Source organism: Parasteatoda tepidariorum, chromosome 7 (genome assembly GCF_982258835.1).
Source record: "Parasteatoda tepidariorum strain Cologne lab strain chromosome 7, Ptep-v5.0, whole genome shotgun sequence".
In the NCBI taxonomy this organism is placed as follows: Eukaryota; Metazoa; Arthropoda; class Arachnida; order Araneae; family Theridiidae; genus Parasteatoda; species Parasteatoda tepidariorum.
This window is the reverse complement of record NC_141761.1, coordinates 73,013,573-73,040,266: the sequence shown is the minus strand read 5'-3', so window position 1 is coordinate 73,040,266 and position 26,694 is coordinate 73,013,573. Positions and strand designations below refer to the sequence as shown.

The following is a 26,694-nucleotide window of genomic DNA, read 5'->3' as shown; positions in this document are numbered from 1 at the left end:
GAGAATGACGAGGAATGCCAAGAATTTCCGCCATCTTTTCAAGGTGCAATGAATTCCATTGAAACACTAACAACTTATTTTCTTTACCACATTACTGGCAAAAAAACTTTTTAATACCTTGATTCATTGCACAAATCATTAATTACAGCTCAACGTCAATCATCATTTCAAACAACTGTAGATAATTTTTTTTGTAAATTCAATGTGAAATGATAAATAAAATAAATAATAATAATAAATAAATAAAGGTAACGTACAGTCAAATTGCTCACTAATTTTTCTTCTTTTTTTTCTTTAGTTATTTGTTTGTTTTGCTTTGGCTAATTTAGAAATTTATGTAAATCAACACGTTAAACATTAAAATTAACTGAAAACAGAGTTAGTTCCAGTTTTAGAAGTAAAAATCGGATATACGACGTTATTCGGTGGTCCCTTCGGCGTCATATAAACGATGCTCCACTGTATATACATATATATATATTGTTTTTCCAATTTGTAAATTTTCTGCAGGTGATTTCATTACAAAAAAATTTTTGCAGCCCCCAAGTTACAGCTTATCCCCGTAAAGTAGAAAAGAAAAGTGCCAGAGAAGAGAAAGTGAATGTCATTGTGATAAAAAACAAGAATAAGTACTTTGTTGTGAAGAGACCTGAAAAGGGCTTGCTGGCTGGATTGTGGGAGTTTCCTAGTATAGTAATGCCAGAAGTGCCATCTGATTCAATAGACGTGAATGTGTTTATGAAAGAATTGGGCATTCCAAACTGTTTGCTTTCATCTAAACAACATGTTGGTGAAGTATGTTATGTTTTATTCATTCTCATTTCAAATTGAATTCCTGGAATATTTGAAAGATTCAGTGTCAAATTTATCAATCCAAAAGAGAGTAAAGTCCTAGTTCCGAAACCCCGGTTTGGAAACATTGACCATGAGTCGAAAAGTGTATTCTTCATTAATTTTTGACCGTCAGTTTCGTAACTGCGTGTTTCTTAACTCGCAGTTAACTTGCACTCCGGTGGTAGATTTATAGCTTTATTAATAGTGTTTGTTTTCAATTTTCATTGCTATTTTTAAAACAATCTTTCTATTGAAAGAAAAAAAATTGCATTGATTAATTAAATTTGAATCACCCTTTTACTGGACAAATGAAAACAATATTAAGTGTTGTTTTTCTAACTGACGTGTATTATAGATGGGCAAAAGGATGTTTATTATTATCTAAAAATCTGCTTTTTTTTTTGAAGTCTTGTAATTTTTATTTTATTTTTTTAAAAAAAAAATTATTTTCAACTTTAATGTCAAGCATAAATGTTTATTGTAGTACATAAACACATATACTATGTAATAGCAATTATATTTTATATACCGTATATTCCGGCGTATAACGCGCACTTTTAATACAAAAAATAACATTGGAATTTACGGGTGCGCGGTATACCCCGAATATAAAAAATTATAGATTAAAAAAATTTAAATTTAGAAAAATATTTTTATTTTAAAGAAATAACATACCTATATACTTCATTGATTTTCGTTAGTACATAAATAGTTCATTATATTCGTCTTCCGTTATTTCTTCAGGCACGTCATCACAATCTGTTTCGTCTTCATCATCTGTGTTACCCTCATCCATGAATAAACAGTCATCTTCTGATCCGTCCAGATTATTTGAAATGCTGCATTTTTTAATGATTTTCTAACCATCTCAGGCTTAATTTCATCCCATGCTTTTAATATCCATTCGCACACTGTTTCCAAACTTGCATGATGCATATATCCTCCTTTCTTAAAGGTTTTCTCGCCCTCCAACAACCAAGTGTTCCACTGTTTTTTTTAAATTGGCTTTAAAAGCAGAATTCCAATGGCTGAACTAATGGTGTCAATCCGCCCATAATAACTGCCACATCGGTGTTACATTCTTTCAACAATTTTTTTGGCATTATCTGTAAGGTGGGATCTAAACATGTCCCACACTGAAAGGCTTTCTGGTTTTCTATAGATACTAGACGAGATATTGCACATGTACAATCCAAATTTTCATGCGCGTTATACGAAGAGTATATCTTAAAATTTAAAAAAAGTTATTAGAAATTACGGGTGCGCGTTATGCGCCGGAATATACGGTAAGTATAATGTATTTGTTAAAGTTGTTATAATGTATTTAGTTGTTATAATGTATAATGTATTTGTTGTTTGTTATAATGTATTTGTTTGAAAATTTTCACTCTGAAGCATTTTCCTCGCAATTTAAAAATTTGTTTATATTTTTAATAAAAAAGTATTTTATGTATCTGAACAGCAATACTGAATACAAATAATTGGTATGCATAGTATTCAACAGATCCATAAAGCTCTGCCTATCTTATTTATTTATTTTTTTGTTGTTGCCAGATTTTCACCATATGATTAATAAAATTCTTAGCATTGTAAAAATTTGAGCTGGTGAACCATCTGCAAATTGTGCAAAACTAAAATGTATAATCTACTCTACCTTTTTATTTGGTGAAATTATTGTACTTCATTAGGTAAATTATTGTACTTATCCTGGTGTATGAGCTCATCCCCTATTTTTGATTTTGAGACAGCAAGTATCTAGTATGTCAGGTGTATAAATTGGTTATTATTCCTATAATTTGTCATATTAGACACATGGGAAAATGTGGATTCAAATATTGTAAAATCTTTTTAAAAGATGTGGAATTCCCAATTCTTCAAATGGTGATGGAGATAATTTTTTAGATATTTATTTATTTATTAATTTTTTTTGTATGACACATTGAAGAATGAGATTGGTATAACACTACACTGCTAACATAATTGGATCTGGTCGATTCGATTTCCTTGAACAGGGTTCCCACGGTCCTTGAGAGTCCTTGAATTTTTTTTTTGCTAAATTTAGGTCCTTGAAAGTGCTTGAAAAACGTCTTAGGTCCTTGAAAAACTTGATAGGTCCTTGAATTTGTCCAATACTGCCGACGGCCCTTTTTATAAAAGACCCGCGGATCTTTCTGTTTTGTTCCCGAGCTCTCTCACGTGGTTTTTAACGCCACGGTTTCTAACCGGGCCTAGCGTCTTGGTGTCTGACAAGCGCGCGGAGCACAGCAGACAATGAATGCTTTCGGGGCGAGACTCCACTTCATCTTCTGTCGCATACGTTTAGATCTTCTTTTATCTTATCGAAACTGGAATACTCTCGAATTTCGTAACAATATGTACCTTGTAGTTTTCAATAAATTTGCCGTTTTACCATCCGCACTTGTCCTTACGTTTGCGTCATTTCAAAACTTTATTGTAAAGCGTATTCGCAAAGACACGACTTCGTATTTGTGTTATGTAGTTTAGACTAGTTATGCCTGGGAAGTGCTAATTTAATCCCCAATGGATGGATAATCAAGCTTATAAAGAATGGATTTTATCGATGCCCGAAAAGAAGTTCAGAGCCAAGTGCCGATTATGCATGAAGGAGATCGATATCGCGAAAATGGAAGAATCTGCTCTGAAATCACACATCAAAGAAAGGTAAAACAAAAAAGCAGTCTCATGCCTTGAGTTCTCTTTTTCCAAAGACATGAACATCTAATTCATCTGGTGTAAATACTCCTTCAACATCGTGTGCCCCATGTGAAACAGAAACTTTAGTGGCCGAGGTTACATTGTCTTCTTATCTGGTCAAAAGGAATGTGCTTTATGCTGAAATTCTCTTGAGTCCGAAGTGCATCACTAGTAATTATTCATGTAACTCCTGTGAAGGTATTAGTAAATTGTTCTCCAAAATGTTTGCTGATAGCTGTATAGCGAGACAATTTTTTTGTAGTGCCACAAAATGAGCCTATTTGGGCTCCTTTGGAGTGGCACTATACTTCAAAGGGATTCTTATAAATGAGCTGAAGAATGTTGATTGCTACACTGTACTCTTTGATGAGACGTTAAATCAGTCTCTACAGTCTAAGCAGATGGACATTATGGTAAGGAATTGATAATAAAGTTTGCACTAAGTATCTTACCTCCCAATTTATGGGTCATGGAACTGCAGAAAATATTTTGTCCTCTTTTTACAAATGCATGGATGATGGTTAAAAGCTCTCTAAAATACTTCAATTATCCATGGATGGGCCCTATGTCAATTGAAAATTCTATTAGAAGCTTCAGTGTGAATTAAAAGAGAAATATTCCCACTAGGTCATATTCATTGGCAGTTGTGGATTACACATAACGAATAATGCTTTTAAACATGGTGAAAATGGGATATGTTCCTTCTAATTTTTATTTTCAGAAAGAATTGTTGCTGCATAACATTTAGAGAAGGTTGTGTAAATTATGGATGAATAATTTCAGAAACGATGTTTAATAGAGGAGAGGAGGGGGTTATGGAATAGTCATGGAATATGGAATACCTAAGATTTAGCTCTGTCTTTCATGCAGCCTTCACATGGAAATACACAGGATTAAAGGATTTCACCATTAACACCTCATTACCATTAGTTATAGATTGTGCTGAAAATGATTTTGTGAATTAATATGTAAAACCAGTAGGGTTGTTTTTAAAAAAATATAAATTTTAGTCCATAATACATATACTCTCTTCTCTCTATATCGGCAAAGCATTTAGGTATTATATTTGAAATTAATTATTGCCACAACAAGCATTGTTGTTTCTAGTAAAATAGAAGAGAATAATTTTTAAAATTCTTAGATTAAGGTCCTTGAAAATTTTGTTGAGGTCCTTGAAAAGTCCTTGAATTTCAATCTCATCATAGAGTGGGAACCCTGTTGAATGTTTAAAATTGTAACTTTATGATATGCTTTAAAAGAACTAATTGTGTTATATTTTTTTGAAATAGTCTTGAATAAACTAATTTTTCTTATTCTTAATTTTTCTTGAATGTAATTTTAAGATCTCATTGCTTATAATGTATCAATAAATCAGGATTTACAAATGTACCACTTTCATACCGGTGAATAAGTCGACCCACTGGTGTTCGTAAAATTTAAGGAGTTTGAAAAGTCGACTTGACACCTAGATATGTGGTATTTACTTTTTTTAGAAGTTGAAATAAAGTCTTCTATGTTAAAAATCAGCTGTTTTAAAAATTTAAATTTATTTCTATACAGTTTATTAAAATGGTTTTTATCCAATGAACTATTCAAAAATCACAAACTTAATGAGCTGAGAAGCAATTCATTAATTAATTCTTTTGATTAAATATTTAGTTGCATGCAAAATTAGTCAAATACATAGTTCTGATTTAAAGATATTAGTCTAAATTTCAATTTGCAACAGAATATTCAATTTTCATATTTATTCTTAGATTGGATCCATGTAAGTTGTAAATCGTGGCATTTTTAAAAAAAAATAACGGAAGTCATATATCTTAAAATTAAAATATTTCATATATTTATAGACAAACATGTTAAATCATTTTTTTTATTTTATTTACTAAAAGAAAACACAAATATTAAATTCGAAATGGATAAAACTTCTTTGAAAAAAATGCGCTAAGAAGCAGCAGAAATTTCAGAAAAAAGTATCAATAAAAGAAACGAAGGAAATAAAAATATGACCACCGAAGCCGACGTCTTCAGGGGGTACCGGCCCCGGTAGCCATTGAGAGCAAAACCATTTCTAATTGAGGGAGAAGCAAATGCTTAAAATATCTCCCTCAGTACCTCAGTATCATATATCTGAAATTATTTTGAATGTATCTTGTTTTTCCTGGACCTCTATACAAAACCAACGGGGTACTGAGGGAGATATTTTAAGCATTTGCTTCTCCCTCAATTAGAAATGGTTTTGTTTTTAATGGCTACCGGGGCCGGTACCCCCTGAAGACAACGGCTTCGGTGGTCATATTTTTGTTTTTATTTCCTTTGTTTCTTTTATTTTATTGTATTTAGTAATTCCTTTAAATAGTAATTTTATAGTTTAATTTTTAATTGTACATTTTGATCTGTATCATTATAGTTTGTTTGGGTATTGCACCCCTAGGCTAACTATGAATAAACTTTTGAAGAGATTTTTTATTTTTTTTTATTTAGCTTACTTTGACTTTTTTCACCTTTATTTTTCTTTAGGTTATTCACTTATTTTCTCATATACATACAACATACATTGTAGACTATGTGGTCGTCAATGAGCCCATAAAGCCAAGTACTTCGGAAAGAGAAACAAAATGGATTTCAGAAGAAGATATAAAAACAGAGGCAATATCTACTGCTATGAAAAAAGTGTTTGCTCTTTTTAGGAAACTAGAGGATTCACCCAATAAAAAGGCAAGAATCATTATTTATTTTATTGTTTACTAATTGGTAAACCCTACCTTTTCTGGGTTTAGAAATATAATAAGAATGTATACGTTTGCAGTTTTTTTTTTTTTTTTTTTTAAATTTTTAATTTGCTTCCCTAACCTCTCTTTATGGAACATGAAATGAGATAAATGTGAAATTAGATTTTCATATGAAATATGTCTTTATAATTTTATCCTACTTATTTTCTTGTATAAACCATCTAAAAAATTACCCTCTGAATATCACTGTGTGATAAAAAGTGTTAACAAAATAACAAGTCTAAACTCAATAGTTATAGTTAGGTTAAATGAACAATTTCATGAGCAGCCTTTGCCTTAGACAGCAGACAGCCTTAGCACAACAGCTATCTAGTGGTATATTTCTGGACCCTGTCTAGGTTAAATTTACTACCGTTTAGCGGTACTTTCACAAATTCAACTTAAGGAAAAATTTCGCAAAATACTTTTTCTTGAAACTTTATTTTTGTATCCCGTGCCGAACGATAAATCCATATTTTTACCATATTTTTGTATTGAATTTTTAATATAATTTTTAATTTTCACAAAATAGATACCTCTCATAAAAACCTAGACAGACACCTATATTTCCAAATTTACTCTGAGAACAGGTCATATGCAGAATATGGCATGTTTTCGAACTAATTTGAGATTTCACTACACAAAATGTACTATGTCAAATAGGAGGATATGAATTTCTTATATCCTAACTATGTGTCTACGTCAGTTGAACTTAAAAATGCAAGAATCTCAATTTTTTTTTTTAAAAAAAGTGTAGATGATTGGTTTTTGATATCATTGATTCAGTTAGGAAGGTATGAAAAAGTTCTATTTGTTTTAAAAGTGCCACAGCAAATATTACCTCTAAGCACAAGACTTTGAAAAGTTGACAATTTTTTTTAACTACACTTAAGAAAACTTACTTAACAATAATGTAACATAGAAATTTTTGTTGATTCATTTCCAATTGTTCACTATTCCACTCCAGAGTAATATAGGCCAGCAATTATGTTAAATATCAAAAATTGTTTTAATGAAAAATCAAATTTGATGAGTAATAAAAATCTTTTTTTTTTTTACAAATATGGAGCTCCATCAAAATAAAAATTATTCTCCATTTTTCATATACATATGAAAATGAATTACTGAATAATTAATTTTAAGAATGGCCCATAGGGTATGGCTGCAGAGGCAAGCCCCACAGGACACCTCCGTTCATCAAGAAGTCAAAGAATTCCAAATAGAATTGAATTAAAATAGCTAAGATTTATCTACAGATACAATGATTTATACCCAAGGAAAGAAGTGTCATTTCAAAAATGTGATAGAAAAAATTTAGAGGTAAACCAAATTTGGCTAGATACAATAAAGAAAAACTGTGGCAGCAGATAATTCCTGATAGAGGAAATTTTTGGAGACAGCCTTAGCCTGCAACAGGCTGTAGAGTTACAGAAGAAAAAGAAAAATTCTAATCATAAAGCTATAAATATTGCTTATAAAAATTATTAAAAAAAATTTTCAGAAGTTGATCAGCTGTCTGTTCAGACAAATTTTATTTCATTTAGGTGTACCTTCATAAATTCATTGTTGTGTACAAAATGTACCTTTATGAAATACTTTTTAAAAACTCTGTTTTTAATTTCTCTTTTTCACCTTGTAAAATTTTGATTATGTGGTGCTTGTCTGAAAGCTTAAAATTCCTTGTAGTATTGAAAGCATAAGAGAAGCTAGTTTTAAGAGATTGTTTTCTCAAAAGAATTTAATTTGTAGAGATTTGTGCTCACAAATGAGGGGACAATCTTTGGATGTGTGTTAAGAATCATAATTTAATTAGACTTGACATCTCTCCAACACAAAATTCTTAAAAAATTTGTTTCTGTATTTAGGAGTGCTGTAAATCAGTAATTATGTGTAAAATGTTTGTAGCGTATCTACCACTACAAGATTACAACTACAATTAACTAGTATATAAGACATGTTAACTCGACTCTATGTCGGGGTACCTTTTCATAGATGACGGTTGACATGGTCGAAAACTACTCGCCCAACAATGGATGAAAAAACTTTTTTAATACAATTAATTGACTAATAATGTTTGAAAAATTTTAACATAAGAAATTCTGGAAATAAAAAATAAAGCAATTTAATCATTTATTTCTATGAGCTTCAAAATACCAAATTATTTAATCAATATTCCTAAAGTAATTTTTATTCCGAGTTTATTCTATCAAAACAATAATAGTTTTAAGAAGAAGAAAAATTTTCCTCTAAACCTGTACAGAATTTCATAATGAAGATAACTTTTAGTGCTGATAATATGAACCACATATTAAAATGAATATAATTGTAAAGATAAGCTATATTTTTTTTAAGTGTAAAATTGTTGGTCATTCCCAACTAAATATTTTTTGTACAGTTTAAAAGAAATAATGGAACACTTAAATAATGGAACACATAAATAGTCCTTAAATCTTATGAAATAAAATTATGTTCATGATTAAATTGATTTTTTAATATCTTTAAACTTCATATAATTTTATATCTTTAAGTTTGCTGACATTTCCACAAATTATTTTCAAACTTTCACTTAGGAAAATCTAGACAGATTCATTTTAACATTTCATAGAAAGTTAGAGCACATTTTTTGTTTATTTAAATTAAAAGTTTTCATCTAATTTATTCAGTATTTTTAAAATGTCTTTGTGTTGAATTTTTTATTTTTAAATTTCAATGATAACTGTCCATGGTAATTTCCAAAGCACTTTATTTTGGAATTAAATTTAAGATATTTCTTTTCTCTAATAACTTTTTTTATAAAACTCTAAATATGGGTATCTCCAAACTTTAAGTCATGACCAGCAACTTAATTTTATTAATTATTTAATCAGAATCAATGTCTAAATTTAAGTTACATTCTTGAAATTATAACCCAAAGGTAAATAAATTCTAGTTATGCGTTTTTATTTTATTTATTACTAACCACCTAAGGCGGCAAGCTGTCCGCCACGCTGAAGGTTTTCACAAATAAAGTTTTTTAAAACATAGCAGGAAATCTGAAGATTAGTGGACAATTAAAGTGTTCCTGTCCAGCAATTTTGTCTTCATATCCAGTTCTGCTGCAGATGTGTTATAGCTCTTGAGGATGTTTGAAATTATATAGCTACAACGCTTAAGAAAAAAAAAAACTAAAATGCTAAATACATGAAAAGAACACGAAAACGAATAAATTTTTTATGGTATCAATTTCTATTTCTATATAATTTTTTATGGTATCAAATTCTATTTCTATATCTGTTACGTCAAGCACTCAGGTATTATAATTTGATCTAGTTGTGCTTGTATAATTTTGATCTAGTTGCGCTTTCTACGTCATTTTGTTAACATCGTTTGGTTTGTTATTTAACATCGTTTGGTTTGTTATTTCTAAGTTAACTTTCAAAAAATTGGCTGGCATCAGCATATTTTTTCTTTAAGTTGTTTATTTTTTCTTTTGAAATTCGTTCCTTTTTAGCGAAATGTTTTTCAACCTAATCGAATTCTTTGCCGGCTGTTCTCTGTATATATAAAGAAAATAAAGTAAATATTTTTAAAGTGTTGTGAAAAGAATTTTTAGTTGTACAAAGTACTACAATATCGCTATAAAAATTATCGTCTTCGCTTAAGAAAAAAAAATAGAGCGTGGAAAGAAGAAGAAAAACTTATTATAACAATTATGAACAGCGACAAATATATCAAAGCGAAGCGTTCTATTTACGTATCGAATATGTTGCCACATTTTTAATACAAAAGTTAAACTTTTCTCCACTTTAATAAATGTAAACTAATGCGAACTTTACAATTAAATTATTAATTCCTTCGTTTATTATTGGTTTAAGTTGTCGAAAATTAATATTTCAATTGTGAGGTTCGCATTAGCATACATTTATAAGAGTGGGGAAAAGTATATGCATTTTTTAATAGTTTTTTGAATATGGCTCTTTGAAGACGAAAAAGCAGATGAAAAGCATAGACTTACAAAATGACTGATAACTAAATAACTAATCAAAATTTTTGAAAAAGAAAAAAAATACTTCTTCATTATGTCAAAACATAATTATGGGCCGAGTTTCGCGCCCGGGCGAGGCTTCTGGGGCGATATATTGTGATTACAGACACACACACACACACAGCCGCGTTTATTATTATGTATAGATAAAAGGGTTTTTAAAACAATTTCTAGCTAACTTTTCTTTTTCCTAAAATTTCCATGTGCAGCTATGCCTAACTCCCACTGTTCAAAAATTAATAAATAACTATATGCAGAAGTATAACACCAGTAAATATATCCCGGAATTAAGTTTTTTTTTTTTGTATCATTCTGCTGGGTTTAATAATTAGGAGCAGAGTAGGTGATTTTTACGCTAATCGAAAACTTAATCCGATGAAGTTTTGAAACTTTTGCTAAATCCTATTAACGAAACATTTGCATACACGTGATTCTTCTGCCAATTTTATTCTTTTTGTTTGTGGGATTTTTACCATTTGAATATGTGGAACTATGTCGGAATCTGCTTATATCAGGATTCTTATTCACACGATTTTAGTATCAAACATCGATTTTTGTATTTACTCAATTTAAAAGTTACGTGTTATGATTCATATTCACTTGATTTAAAAATTCTACGTCGCAATTCTTATTCAGGTGATTTAAAAATCCAATAACTCGATTTGTATTTATGCAATTTAAAATTCATCATATCAATTTGTATTTTTCCGTTTTTAAAATCCAATATTGCGTTTCATGCTGGTGCGATTCTTAAAATCAAATATCAGATACATATTCGCACAATTTTAAAGTCCAATATTGCAGATTCTTGTATGAAGTAAGTTTTTTCTTGAATTAGTTACGATAAATGTGTGATATTCTTCATTAGTAAGTAATTTTATTAAAGTAAGTAATATTAAATATGAAACATGTTTGGTGCATAAAAATTTTCAGGGATTTTCAATTTGTATCACAATCATCCCTAAACATGGTAACATTGCTCACAATGTTCATATGTTTGGAAACACCTAAGCTATGTACGATTCCAGATGCTGTTAAAATATCCAACTGCTATATTTTTCAACCATGTAAAACTAAAAATTATCTTATGTTGGTTTGTTGTAACAGTAGGTGATGTCTAATCTATGAAGACATTATTTTTTGCATACTCTGCTCAAACAGTTTGGAGTACTATAGGTTTACTAAATTATATCTTGATGGAATAAAAGCGTGTTGAAAATATGCAGACACACAATTTTTATTTTGTTGTACAGTTTTATACATTCATATTTTATTTCTTTTTTTAGCCAACAAATAAGAAGCGGAAACTTACAGCTGATTCAAATCAGAAGTCCATAAAATCATTCTTCCGGAAATCATAGATTTAACTTAATGTACCTGTAACATTTTTTTTAATTATTTCTTTAAAAATATTCATGCATAGAAACTAATGATTTAATAAATTTTTATAATGACAAATTCAAAATACATTACAAATCTTACCTCACAAAAATGCCTTACAAATCTTATGAAGGCTTGAAAATAAATAATTAAGTGTACAAATTTTTCCCTTTTTCAAAAATTTTTGTTAATTACTCAAAGTAAAAGTCTATTAGATCATTCTTTCAGAAATCTTGAGAATGCTTGTATTGTTTTCATATTTTATTGTGTATATTGCATGTATAATTTTAATTTTATAACTGATTTTATAAAATAAAAATTGTTTTTCTATGCTTGTTTTACTTGGATCCTTATGCACTCTTAAAGATTAAAACTTTATTGAGCAAACATTAGCTTTTGAATAGCTTTTTTAAAATATATAAACTGCTCATTTTGGTTATTTTTAGAGTCATAGTAACCCAGCCTCAGTTAAGTGTGTAATAAAATGTTTCTCTAAAAATATCAGGAATAAATATAATGTTTAAGAATAAAAAATTGGTAAGAATTGTAATAAAGCTCAGTTTTTATTACAATGATAATGCAGAGGACAAAAACAGAAATGTATTAATAATATCAAATAAATAAAATTTAAAAAAAAATATATTTATATCTTTTTTTCTTTGAAACTAGGAAGCTATGCTGTCTGCTATTGCTATACACACAGAACTGTGAGAGATCAGATTACTTTGCCTTAGACTAGTCTTAGTCAATATTACAGCTTTTTTTATTTTAATAATTTAATTTAAATATATTAAAAATTATGCCCTCTACTTTTTATCAGTCAGGAACCCTTAGAAATTCTTGTGGCTCCTTATAAATTGTTTTACCATCTGAGTTCGCTTATTTCACATGTTCAACCTGCATTGGATAAATTACAGATAAGAAATAAAAATTAAGATATTGGACATTTTTTTAATCAAAAATCGGGTGACACCGAACAATCTATTATTAATGTCACTAAATCCAGTATCTAATGGTATTATCTAATGACACTAAAACTAAATAGAATTTAAACTAATTTAGACATGTTCAGAGAAATAAGAATATCTGGCTGAGAAAAATTATAATGCTATTCCTAATACATTTTTCTACACTGAATGAGGCTTCAAAAAGAAAAGAAAATCTTCAACTCTATCTCATAAAATAGCAAAGAAAATTGTTACCTTCATCAATAACCTTCTCAAATTAGAATGTTCCTTAAGATTATTTTTTTTTTAAATGTGCGAAAATTTCATGCTTTCAAATCATGCTGGGAGTCATGCTTTGCATGCTGGGAGTCAGAAATGCTTGGAAGAAACGTTTTTTAAACTACTGTTGGCAAGCACGACAGTAGCATTTTTTTCATAGAAATTTTTTCAAAATTTAAAAAATAAGTAGAAATATTTATGATCTAAAAATGTTTTATTTTATATCAAACTGGTTTATTATACTTAAGAATGACATTTTAAATTAATTTTAAGCAATTTTTTTAAAACTTAAAGAATCGGGTCTTAATTTATTAATATAATATTCAACTTGGGAACAATTTTTGAGAATAAAATTCATCAGGCTTAATTTTTTTTTTCTTTTGAAGATGTTTTATTTTGGTATTTGATAAAATTTTGAGGGGAAGGGGGAATCTTTCTTTTATACTTAGAGAAGCATTCTAAATTAGTAAAATTAATTTTAAACATTTTCTTTTTTAAAACTTAAACAATAATGTCTAAATTTATAAATATATATTTAACTTGGGAACAATTTTTTAAAAAATTCCTCATGCAAATTTTTTTTTTTTTTTTGTGAAGAAATTTTTTTTCTTTAAAAATCAAAGAAAGAAAAAAAAGGTTTTTACTGGTATTTGATTAAATTTGGAAGAAGAGAAAAAAAATCTTCTTTGACATGCTAACCATTGCACTATGACATGTCAAAGTTTTATTTAGAAATAAATTATGGCTACCGATGAGTTTTAATTAGCAGGATTTTTAAAAATGAGGAAAGGCATGATGCATTTAATTGTGAAAGCATCAATATATTTCATTGACTTCAAACAGCCTGAAAACAACCCATGTATTTCATTTAAGTTTTATCGTTTCTAATTAATACTTAGTTCTAAAATTATGATTAAGCTATAACTTAACCTTTAAAAATTATGAGATTAATATTTTTTTCCCATTGATAATTTATCTTCCCCAGTTGTTAAAATTACCTACAAGTAGTTTACAGATTTCCTTGCATAAAGTGAATGAATTAAAAGTTTTTATGTGTAGGTGTTTTTTATTAAACTATTTTTTTTAATTGGTTCTTAATGTTAATCTCTCCTAAAACAATTCAATGTGTGATCTAAAGTAAATTTTATGTGTTAAAACTGCCTACTATGCTTAAATGGCTATTCTCAATGTGTTCTGTTTGTGCTTTGGAGATTAGTAAGGTCTTGCTACATGTTTTGGTGTTGAAAGTTGGCCATATTTGAGCAGTATTACTATTTGACCATAAGCTCAGCCTGACCTCATTTAGTAAGGTGTCTGAGTACAGACTTTATTGTCAAGGCTTTAAAATTTCATATTAGTATCTGAAAGTCTGATTATTAGATAAATAGTATATTCAGGTGCTGTGTTTAATTTTTTCAAATTTGGCATTGTTCTATTAGACTGACAAATGAGTTAAGAAATGCACTGTAAGACTGCTGGCCAAAGACATCTCAGAAAGCTTCTACCAACGAACTTTATGAAATGACTTGGTCTTCCATGGATTAATCTTTTAAAATCTGAATCTGCTCAGTTGTATCTGGTCTTCCATGGATTAATCTTTTAAAGTCTGAATCTGCGCATTTGTATCTGGTCTTCCTCTTTTTGAAAATACATATTAATTAAAGTATTTCATGTTTATTTAAAAAGAACGAACTAATTTTTTTTTTTAAATTCAAGTAAGCATATTCTAAAATAAGTATTTATTGTGGCTAAAAAAAATTAAGTGGATTTTTCACTGAATGAATAATTTATTTTTGGAATTAGAAACTTAATAGTAACTCAAATACTGGGCTACATTGGTAGATCTCAATTTTAAAAAAATTTAGAAACTATGATTTTTTAAAAAGCTGAAGAAGTGACAATTTTATTTTGGTCATCCCTAAAATGTAATAAATATGTAGGGAGCAATATTTTCAAAATGCATAGTGGTGAGATTTTCGATGGTAATAGATGTTATGCATGAAAATAATGCATCAAACTGATAAATTTTAGATAGCTGATAAAAATTTATTATTTTCTCCTTACTGTATTTCACTAAACAAAGTTTTTAAACTTTTTATTTTAATATTTTCTTCTGAGTTTTATAGAAGGAAGTCTAAATTTCAGCTGACCATATTATTTACTTGCGATATTTAGGAAACAATATTAATTAGTATTGGTATCAAGTACAACTTTATAGTCGAAATTCGAGCACTGTAGCTAGTCAGAAAGTGATTGAAACCTCGATTTATGATGAATTCTGCCTGCAACAGTCGGGAAGCAATTGAAACTTTTATTTTCTACATAAAATTGAAATTAGAGCCCTTTCAATTGTCTGAACTTTATTAGATGCTAAATTATATTTGGCGATAAAAATGATCATAATTTTCTTTCATGAAATTATCGAATCAATCACTGTCATTAGCACTTAAATTCAGTAAACATTTGAGCACTCTAACTATTCGGAAAGTTTCTGAGATTACGATTGATTGCAAGATACAAGATCTCATACATATATCGGGTTAAAAAAAACGCGGTTTATTTATGAAATCTTACTTATTATCTGCAACTAAGTTAAGTATTATAATCCAAATTATCAACAGTTCTATTCCAATAAATTTAATTTTTACCTTTCTCTGAAACAGCTCTGCAATTTGAATATAAATAAAATCATCGCATAAATGAATTAATTGGGCAATTTTCTTTTTAATTAATTTAGCAACGAAATTCTGTCTGCACGAACTTCTTGGAATGACCTAATTAAACGTTTTAAATTGCGTGATAGTGCATAGAAATAATGTTGTTTATTTATATTTTTAACAGCACAAATAAAATACCAAAAGAAGCGTTAAAGTTTGTTCATAAGAAATAATAATCAATATTGAATGACCCTGCCATCATAGCATATTAAATAGATATTACGTAAACTGGTTCTTGTTTACTGTTATCTTTCGCAAATTGTCGAGATAAGCGAATATTTATTGTCATTCTGAACTGAGAACTAATTGTCCTTTTAGGCATTAAATTTTTATAGCGATAATAAAACGAGATAAAATATGTTACTTTCGTTTGCCTTAGTTTCGTTTTTTTTTTTGTATTGAGAATTAAAAGTAAAGCCTGCGCTAATTAACGAAACCATACTAATGTTTAATTAATTATAATGAGACAAAAATTCAACAAATTAATTATTTAGAAAGAAAAAATGGACACTTCTTTGTTGGTTTAATGGTAGAGGAAACTTTCACTTTTCTTCTAAAAATAAAATAGATCAATATTTCAATTGGGGAAAACATCGTTAGAAAATGAAAAAATTTTATAATGAAGTAGGCATAAAAGTTTAAAAAAAAAAAATTTTTTTTTTTATTATATCAAATTGTATTTTTATTTTATTTCATAATATTCTAAATCTATTTTTAGATGATTGCTGTGATATTCAATTTTTTAATTGCTTTTAAGTTCCCTTTAACTTTTGATTCTTTCCATACGTAAATAAATTTAATGCATGCATTCTTAGACAATGAAATCTTAGACCAATTTAAAAAAGAAAAAGTCATTTTAAAATTCAAGAATGAGAAAATTATCTAATCTTATGTTTGAATTTAAAACTGAAAACTATCAGTCAACACAAGTGCATGCTGATAATAAGTACAATTGGTTACATTTCAGTTCTTGTATTTTCTGGAAAGAAAAAAAATAATTTTTTTTTTTCAATGGCAGGCACTGAATTTCAATCTTTGCCTATACTACGCCAGAATTGTTGCTCATTTCGCGTTACCCAGTGGACACCTGTGAACCAAAGTCACGGAGGCGAGCAACATTGCCCACGTCACACTGCCACAAACCCGTTTATAGGGTCGGCCACATTCACACATACACACGCACAACAGAGGACAACACAAAGAGAGATAGAAACATCCATGCCCAGAGCGGGATTCGAACCCGCAGCCTATGGCTTCGCAATCAGGCACGCTAACCGCTCGGCCAACTGGCCGGCTTTTCTGAAAAATTATTTTGTTTTTAGATGCACATCCTAATTTTCTAAGTTTGAGAGCTTATCTATCCCTTCTCTGCAGACCACACAAAAGAAAATGGTTTAATACATTCTGTGATGAGGTAATCCTAAAATTGAACTTATTTATTGCCTCTTTATCATTTCAAAAATTTGAGAACACTGCTTAGAATTTAGTAATAAATGAGTCTTGACTGCGACTAATATGGAACAATCGGTGCTTCCAAATCCCTTCTCGTAAGAACAGAATTTTCAAGTGTGTAATAGCTTTCTCTTTATTTAATTTACATATAAAGATGTCGTGAACTCCACCATATTTAATGGTCTGTAGATGACTCAGGTTGCCCATGCCAATTGCGATGTCTCTGTGATACTTTAAACTTGCTGTTTGACAATATGCGTTAATTAAATAACAGTGCTTCTTTAATTAAGTTCCGTGATATAAAATCATGCGTGGTTCAATCTAATTTTTAATCATAATCTGTCCTGGGCCGCAAAGCTACTTCCCGATATCACAGGTCAAAATAATTTGTAAAAACTGTATGTGATAGCTTCGGCTTTAAACATCGAACAACTTCTGCAGGAACTGGTATTGAAATTGCATCATCTGTATATGATGCAATTACTACATAGATTACATTATAGATAATTGAGGTTTAATAAATACTATTCAAACCATTGTTTTCAATATAACAGCCATTAATACAGGTTGTTTCAATGGTGCATGTCACTCGTTTGATAGAACTACAACTGAATGGAGAAGTTTAATATTTGAATTGCCCTCATCTGCATTTTGAAGATCGTATTGCAAGGAGAAAGTCTCAAAACATCACTGAACAGAAAAAGAAGAAAAATACAAAGTATAAAAGAAAAAATGTTTGAAAAATTATGTACAGTACGCAAAATAAAAAACATATCACTCTAAATAACTTTTGATTTAATGATCGGATCTTCACGTTTTAGGACTCAACATAAATGATTCAAAGGGGTGAGTTCAAATATGTTAATCGATTAGTGCTAACAATATTCAACGGATCTGAATTTCTGACCTTCAATATTTACGGGGTGGCCGCAATCTGGGAAATATGTTTCCCATAGTTTGAACCCCTTAACGTTAATTTTATTTGTCTGCCTATTTCGCCATAAAAGAATTTTTTAAGCGAATTGAAAAGTTTTCTCACGCAATTATAAAAAAAAAATTTCAAATAGAATTTCAGACAAAAAAATATATATATAGCTTTCAATAAATATTTATTATTTTTTCAAAGTAGTCCAAAAAAATTCTGAATTGTAAGATATACAATTTTTTATACTATTTAAAAGAATGTAATTTTATTTGGCAGAATACAAAATTTGAACAAAATCGGTTCAATAGTTCCTGATAAATCAAATATTAAAACTATTATTTCTTTAAAATTCGATTTCTCAGGAACTATTCGACCGATTTTGCTCAAAATTTTGTTTTTTACAGAGTAAAATTGCATTCTTTAAAATAATGTAAAAAATCGTAAACCTTACTATTCAAAGTTTTTTCGACTATTTTAAAATAAAATAATAAATATTTATTAAAAGCTATTTTTTGCATGGGTCTTTGAATAAACACATTTTATAATTGCCTACCAAAATGCTTCATTTTGCTTAAAAAGTTCTTGAGTTAAAACTAAATACTCAAAAAAATAAAATTAACATTTAGGGGACCAAACTTTGAACCGCTCTCCTGGCTAGCTAAACTATAGGGAACATACTTCCCAGATCGCGGCTACCCCCTATATTTTGGAAGTCGAAAAAAAGAAATATTTATTCAGAGAAAGTATGTTTTTGTGTCTGATTTCGTAATTTAAAATATCGACTGCATTAATTAACTATCATATTTGAAGTCACCCCTAAGAACCATTAAGATTGAGCCTTAAAAAAATCAAGCGTTATTCAGGGCGGTCCATTTTTTATTTCGCGCACTGTACAGCAGGAGGAGAAAAGTGAACTCTCGGATTTCCTTGTACTATCCTTAAACATACCAACTAGTGCACCAAATATTTGAAGTTACAAAAACAAGCATAAAAACTCATTTTCTCTGAATAAACATACTTTTTTTCGACGGATTTGGAACCTCAGAATATAGGGGAAACTCGAATCTGAAAAATATGGGGTCTTATTAGTTTCGGCAGGAGGGCAGTCAAAGTTTGAATGAAAATTTCCCTTTAAAGCTCAAAAACTTTTCTAACTAATTCGAAAATTTTTGCACACAATTATAAAATCTGCTTAAAATAATCCCACGTAAAAAGAAAGAAAAAAAAATTTTATTAATTAATTTTATTATATTTATTTAATAATAAAAGAAAATATTTTGATTTGTAAGGTATACAATGTTTTACATCATAATTTTGAATGGCAAAATTTGAACGAAATCGGAAGATTAATTCTTGAGAAATCAAACTTCAAATTTATGACGTTTTTAAAAAGGAATAACTCAAGGCTATTCGACCCAGAGCTAAAGACAATAGAAGGGCTGGTTCACTCCTTTGAAGTAGCTCTCGCCGCGCCAATTCTCCGATTTTCTCTAGTGACGTCACTTTGGCGCAAAGCTTGCACTTTTACTTCAAAAACGGAGCGTTCGGCCTTACTAGCTCTAACTAATATTGGAGCATTTCTTTTTGCGAGCTATTCTAAGACATTTGTTATTTTCTATAATGACTTTCCTCAGTTTTTGCAGTGAATTCACAAAAATTTGAAACTATTATCGAAATGCCAGTTTCCGCGATTGCACCTTGAAAAAACTTTGATAGAAAAACAAAAGGAAAAAATATAATTTTCCGCGTGTTCCCTAAAGTAAATGAACTACTATGTAAAGAATGGATTCCGAAATGACACAGTTAATATAAAACAGCAATACGTTCATTCTGTCGTTAAGAACTTTTATAAAAATTCATTATCTAAATAGAAACCGCCTCGTTACTTCAAAAAGAAAGGCAGGTGAAAAAAATTAAAAAATGGATAAAGTCAAAGAAAATTAAAACGTAAATAAAAAGTATAAATAAAATATATAGTATATAGTTGTAATTCTCCTAATTTCATAACATATTTTTTAATGTAGTTATTCTAAATATTTGTGATTTTTTTTAAAAATTATATTCTCTTGAATTTAAATATCTATAAATTATATCATCGTAAATTTTAATATCTATAAGCAATTGTAAAATTTCTAATGTCATTATGAGCCCAAATTATTATTTTGTTTCAGTAATTAGCGTTTAAGGGTGATGTTTCCTAATGATTAAGTATGAACAAATAGCTATTAACGGCATATTTTAAAATCAGGGATTCTAAATTTAACTCAACTTATTGTTATAAAAGAATATGTAGATAAAAAAAAGTGTCGATATATGCTTTCATTTTTCTTAATAATTAAAGTTAAAACTGAACTTTTTAAAATGAAGTATTTATGGTGTCATTTTCGCCAGCTAGTAAAACATTTTTATAAGTTTAAAATGGTATTTTTTTTAATATAATAGCCAAGAAAGTTTTTTTGAACTATGTTTATGAACGGAAATAATGTGTTAATTACGTAAAGTTTGAAAGCTAATAACCAGAAAAAGTTTTTACAAAGAGAAAGATGCAAAGTTATCATAATATCTTTGCTTGCGATCTCCGAGATCTGTGGACACAGTGACGTCAGGAGGAGGGAAATCGTAGCTTCTGCTCTAAGTGCGGAGTGAACTAGCCCTTCTATTCTCTTTAGCCCTGATTCGACCTAGATTGTGTTTCGCAAATATTAGTTACCATTTCGGAAAGTTTAAATTTTGTTTAATTTATTTAATTAGTTTTCCTCACATTAACGTTTTTGTTATTATTATAATTTTTAGAAAGCGTTTCATAGCATATTGTTGTTGCATAACATGGCCAATATGCTATTATTTTCTTTTGTTTTCGATCGATGCATATGTTTTTCATCATTTCATGTGATCAATTGAAGACATTCTATGATCTTTAATTCTTTAATAATAGAATCTTTTTAATTTATAGGCCTCGTTTTAATGAAAACCTAAGTTGGAATTTTTTAAAAAGTTAAAAAAAAGCGTTTTGTTTTCTAAATTCCTTTATACAATTATTTTCTGAAATACCATATGCGAACTCCAACATTAACGAGAAGGTTATTGCATTTTTCAAAAAAATTTCCGTTATCATAATAAGACAAGTTGGCGTGTTAATATTTTATTTTAAAGAAAAGCGATGCAATGTCGTTGACATTGACTAAAAATCAGTGATTATTAAGCGAAAACGTTTGTTCATCCATTTTCATTGACCTTAATTTTTGATGGGTCAGCTTATCGATATGAACTAATCATTGTTAAACGGATTATAAATAATGCAACAGTTCACCGAAATCTGACACTAATAAAAAACATTTGCCCCAAAGAAGTGTTAACGCTGGTAAATGCATACGCTTTGTTTAATTGGCTTTTATGGTGGTAATTGATGGTCATGGGGCATTTCTGGGAAGGACACTCGATGACCTCGAGAACTCTTAAGAAAGTAAATTAGAAAAAGCTCCGAAGCAAAAGAACAATTTGGCTCGACAATAGGGCGTCGACAAATGAATTGTTCAGCAGTTCAGTCGGTCGAAAACCACATAACTTAGGAGAGAAATGGAATTTTATAGCAATTTTTTATTCTCAAGGCTCACCTTAATAACGTGAGAAGTTTGATTAACAAAAATTCCGGATTGTTTTTACATTGTGTGAACCGTAATTTAACGGTTTAGGAAAATAACAATTAACTCCTTCAAGGATAATGATGTTTTTATAAGTCAGTTTAATCATGCCATCAAGATCTGAAATAATCTTAAGTATCGCAATCTGTGATTTTTTTTTATTTATAATAAGCAATGTATTTCAAGACCTCAAATAATCAATGTACAGGTAACTTATGGAATGTTTTGTTTATAAATAAAATATCAACTATTATCCGAAGCCATTTGACTGTTTCAATTTCGAACAGCATTCAAGCTTCACTGTTTTGAGTTGGATCGTTAACATTTCTGTCATCAATTGCATGTTTCAGTGAAGTTTAGGGTTTTTATAACATGTATAACGTAAGGTTGGAAGACAAGGAATTTAGTTTAATATAATTTATGCACATAATTTAACATCGTGTGTATTTTGGAGTTTATATATGGGAGTTTAAAATGGCAGTTATAAATGGGAGTTTATAAACCTTCCCTTTATTCAATTTCATTATAAACTTACGTTTGATAACTTTAATCACCTAAAGGTCTGGTTTCTTAGGACAGGACGCAGTCAGCCGGAAATCAGCGCTAACCTCTGATTGGTCCATTTGTGAGTTTGATAGTATACGTCATCGAACGCTCATCTTGAACTACAATTGCCGTCCAACTCAACTGCAGTTGGATTACAACGTGACGTTAACCACAGAAGCAATGGCGGACAACATCCAACAGCACAAGATTTGCCAATCAGCCAAGATTTTGATTTTGACGTTAAACATGGCTTCTTCATTAAACATAGCACTCTTCATTTAGCTCAGCTATATTGTGTTTTTTCTTGGACAAAGTCATTATTTGTTCTCTAAAACACTGGTCGACAATTCGCGATCGCAACGCTCGAGTACGCCGTCTAGCGGGAGCCTGTAAATATCGGACATTAATTTATCACGTTTTCATTTAGTTCCATCAAAGTCATTGACTGAATCAGACGCCATTTTTTAGCAGCAAATAAGAAACAAAATTTCCCTAAGGAAAAGGCCGAAGAACTTGAAAAAAATCTCCAGAATATTAGTAAATCTTTCAGGAACAGAACACGCCAAAAATTTGAAGAAAAATTCCTCAATAATTTTTAATTTCTATTATCAACAAACTTGCAACTGATGACATCCGATTTCGGATACTGTTACAGATGTGTGTATTAAGGTAAAATGCATTTCTTCTGTCTTCAATTCATTACGAATTAAAGTGAAGTCAACATTGCTTTCGTCATTCCAGTGAATAAATATGAATTCAGAACATACAGAATTGTAATAGTTATAGCATATTCTTCTTCGTTATAGAATAGTATATATTTCTGTATCCATATAATTCGGAAAACAACAATAAAAAATTATTCAAGTTACTTGAAATAGTGCTATTTGTGCTGATTCTTAATTAATTTAAATCGTTTTCTTGGTAAGTTTTTTTTAATTTTGAAAGAATAAGTTCAACTAGAATTCAGCTATTCTGTTTTTAGCTACATATTCAAATTCATATCAATTATAAAATTTTGCTGTGTAGTATGTTATCTAAAAGTAATGAAGGTATAAACTATGTATCTATTATTTGCGAATAAAGTTTTCAAACAAGGAACTTATCATTTTGGAATTCTTCGGGAATCATAAATCAGGTAAGTGCAATAATTTTTACAATAAAAAATTTGCTTGTAAATATTTTTTTTTTCATTTGATGATGGTTCTCTACAGAATGGTTTTTTACGTCTGATTAAGAACTATAAGAATAATAAAAAAAGAAACAATATGAAAGTTTTTATTTCAATGTTAAGAATTCTTAAAATCGTTTTTTTTTATCCTAAGAATTCTTTATTTTCCGTTTTTTAGTTTACAATTTTTTGATAAAAATTGTTCTCAAAATACTTTTGAAAAATTAAATGGTATAACATTATGTGTTTATGTATACTTCTTGTATATTCCAATGTTTGAAATAATATGATTCAGAAAAGTATGGAATAAAAATTAGGTACTTACGTATTAACGCCACCGCCGCTACAGATTTGGCGGTTTTTAAGTGCCGCCAATCTACACTTAAAATTTTTGCGACAATTCATAAAATAAAACACTTTATTTAAAATCAAAATAGTTAATCGGATTTCGGTGGAAAATGAGCCGATATAGAGTTTAGCATAGATTCAAAACAATCATATCGCCATATGAACTCTGATGAATAAGATTCCAAATGAAATAACATTTCCAAAACGTACGTTTACCAAGATAAAGTTTTATGTTGTGGGAATTGGTACATTTTCGTTTTTTCGGTAAAATATTTCCCTCCTGAAAAAATAAAATTGCATCTTGTTTTGTTTTTGGCAAATCCCAAAGACGAATATTCGTAGCACTAAAAATGGCGACAAAAAAGAATTGTTTTTTTTTTTTTTTTTTCGTCAGCATTCTTTATTTTACGTTTCTTAGTTTCTAAATAATGATTTTTATTGAAACTTGAAATTTTTTGATAAAAATTGTTGTCAAAAAACGTTGTTTACAAAATTAAATTTCATAAAATTATGAGGCTTATGTATACTTTTTGTTCATTTTAATTTTTGAACTAATATGATTCTTAAAACCATAGAATGTAAAGTTTAAATGGGCCTTTCATGTTATATCATTAAATTTAGTAATACTATTTCTCGGGCATTAGGTTCTAACTCTTATAAGAATATACAAATTTTTTCTGTTAATGTACAATTATTTTTCAGATGTGTTTCGGATGTTCCTTCTTTAAAAAAAAAAGAGATACCATTTTGTTTTCGGTAGCATAAGAAAGAAGATCAAGCATTTTTCTTTTTTAAATTTAATAAGCCACATTAAAGAAGGAACGTTGCAATGCTACACGCTACATTAACGACGTCTCCAGAGTAACTGAATGACGGTTCATATAGAAATCGCAGGTATGCGTCTCATACAACAACGCCCCCTAGTTCGTTGCGATCGCGAATAACAAAATCAACAAAAATTCAAAATAAATATTTGTTTATGTTATTAACGCATGCGCAATGAGAGATAATGTCTGCGTTAGACCGACTGCTCACGCTGAGTTAACAAACCAGTATTTTGTTGGCGTCAGCGGGACGTTGACGTCCCGCTGTCGCCCAGATAAGGCGCTTGTCCTAAGAAACCAGACCTTTACACGTATTATGTTAAACTTCCTGCAAACATTTTTGGACATAAATCTCACGTGGGTACTTAATTGTTAGTTTACTTCATTGATTAGATTTATGTTTCGATTTTTTTTAAATTTATGTGAGTATAAGCTTATTGTTTTTTTTTTCCGACTCGGGATAACAGAAGCCACAAAGCTTGTTACACAAAATTAAAAAAGAGAATGATGCAGTCATTGTCATTACTGTACGCCATCAAAAAAAGGACACAATACTTTTCCATTTGTATTTGAATTTCCATTGAAACTTCAGTCATAAAACTGAGAATATTAAACTTTTTAATGTAAATTAGGAGGCCAAAACACTAAAAATGCAACAACAAAGAAATTATATTTACCTCTTTTATTTCTATTAATAAATGTTTTGTGCATTATATGTACATTTATTTTGGATTTGTTTTTTACTCCATCGCCAACCAATATAAGCCAAATGCTGAATTGTTCTACTGATGATATTAAAGGGTAATTTAAACTACCATGTTTATTTCTGTTGCCTAGGCTATAAAAAAGTTCAATAATTTCTATTCGGTTTTTTTAATCCCTCCATCCACCCCCCCCCCAAAAAAAAAAACATAGATATTAAAAACTTAAAAAACATTTTATAAGTTTTGTGTCTACATTCGACATTAAGGAGGTTAAGTCTGCGCTATAATATGTATTATTTTATTCCATTTTAAGTCAATAAATTGAGTTCCCCAAAGTAGCCTCGCCCAGTGTAATTAACTTCAGACACAGAAAACACATTTTTCGTTTTAAATTTTCCTTACTCTTTAGATTAAACTTTGACTTTTATTAAAAAAAGTGTCAAGCACAGAGATATTTGTAAGATATTCAGATCTCTACATTGCAAATCTTAACGAATGGTATATAACCCCACTTTAAGCAATCTCAGAAAAAAGAATTCAAAATCAAAATAGTAGAAATTGTAAAAAAAATGCATAGATTTTTCTTTTAAACGAGAGTTAACAATCTATATCAACGCCAGGTATGGAAATAAGAAGAATCAAATTCGGTTGGAGTTCTTTTGACCAAAATAACTCCAGCGGGTGTGTTACCCTCTCTGTGTTCTTTACCAATGAAGTTGAGACCTACTCTCTCATCAGCAGATCTCTCCAAACATTTGTGAGACGCAAAAAGAAGATTCATTACGAGAAAAGGATTTAATAAACTGATATCAGTGTGGGCATCAAACGACCTAGAGAGTGATTACCAAGAAGGTGCAGAAATCAATAAAAACAACAGGTTTGAATTTAGAAGTAAGTACTAAATATTTTGGAATGGCTTATAGTATTAGATTTTCATCTGCATTGTAAAAAATACCCGTTATTTTTTTTGGAATTTCTTTGTATATTTAACGGTTTAAAACCGTTTTGTTGATAAAACAGTTTTTTCCTGTTTTTTTTTTACCCTAACCACAAACGAATTAAAACCGTCATTTGAAATTCTAGTTTCTGTTTCGCTTTCCGACCTTTTCTCCAATCATTTTACTATTATTTTCTATACTTGATCTTACTTTTTACCAATTACTTTATGAGTCTGAGCATTGTATAAATAAAACTGCGATTCGACTTTACTTTCGAATTGATACAATATTGAAGCGACCCACTATCAGCTCACTATCATAATTTTCTTCATAATAAAACTCTTGAGCCACATTGGCTTTTGGGACAAAGTGGGCCTGTCGATGAAATTACCAAGGTTCAAATCCCAGCGATAAGTGGTCATTACAAATTCTGCCGACATAAAATATTCACAACTGGTGGGAGTACAAATTTACTTCGTAA

General features: G+C 29.4%; 1 protein-coding gene across 1 annotated transcript in view; it reads left to right on the top strand.

The window, feature by feature from the left end:
• Window positions 1-12,054, top strand: part of LOC107455638 (adenine DNA glycosylase) — a 31,066-nt gene extending 19,012 nt beyond the window's left edge. Inside the window, exons 7-9 of the mRNA XM_016073274.4 lie at window positions 540-795; window positions 6,070-6,267; window positions 11,631-12,054. Coding sequence (XP_015928760.2) covers window positions 540-795; window positions 6,070-6,267; window positions 11,631-11,705 — 529 coding nt within the window. The 3' untranslated portion in view covers window positions 11,706-12,054. The remainder of the gene's footprint in view (window positions 1-539; window positions 796-6,069; window positions 6,268-11,630) is intronic.
• Window positions 12,055-26,694: the final 14,640 nt, after the last annotated feature.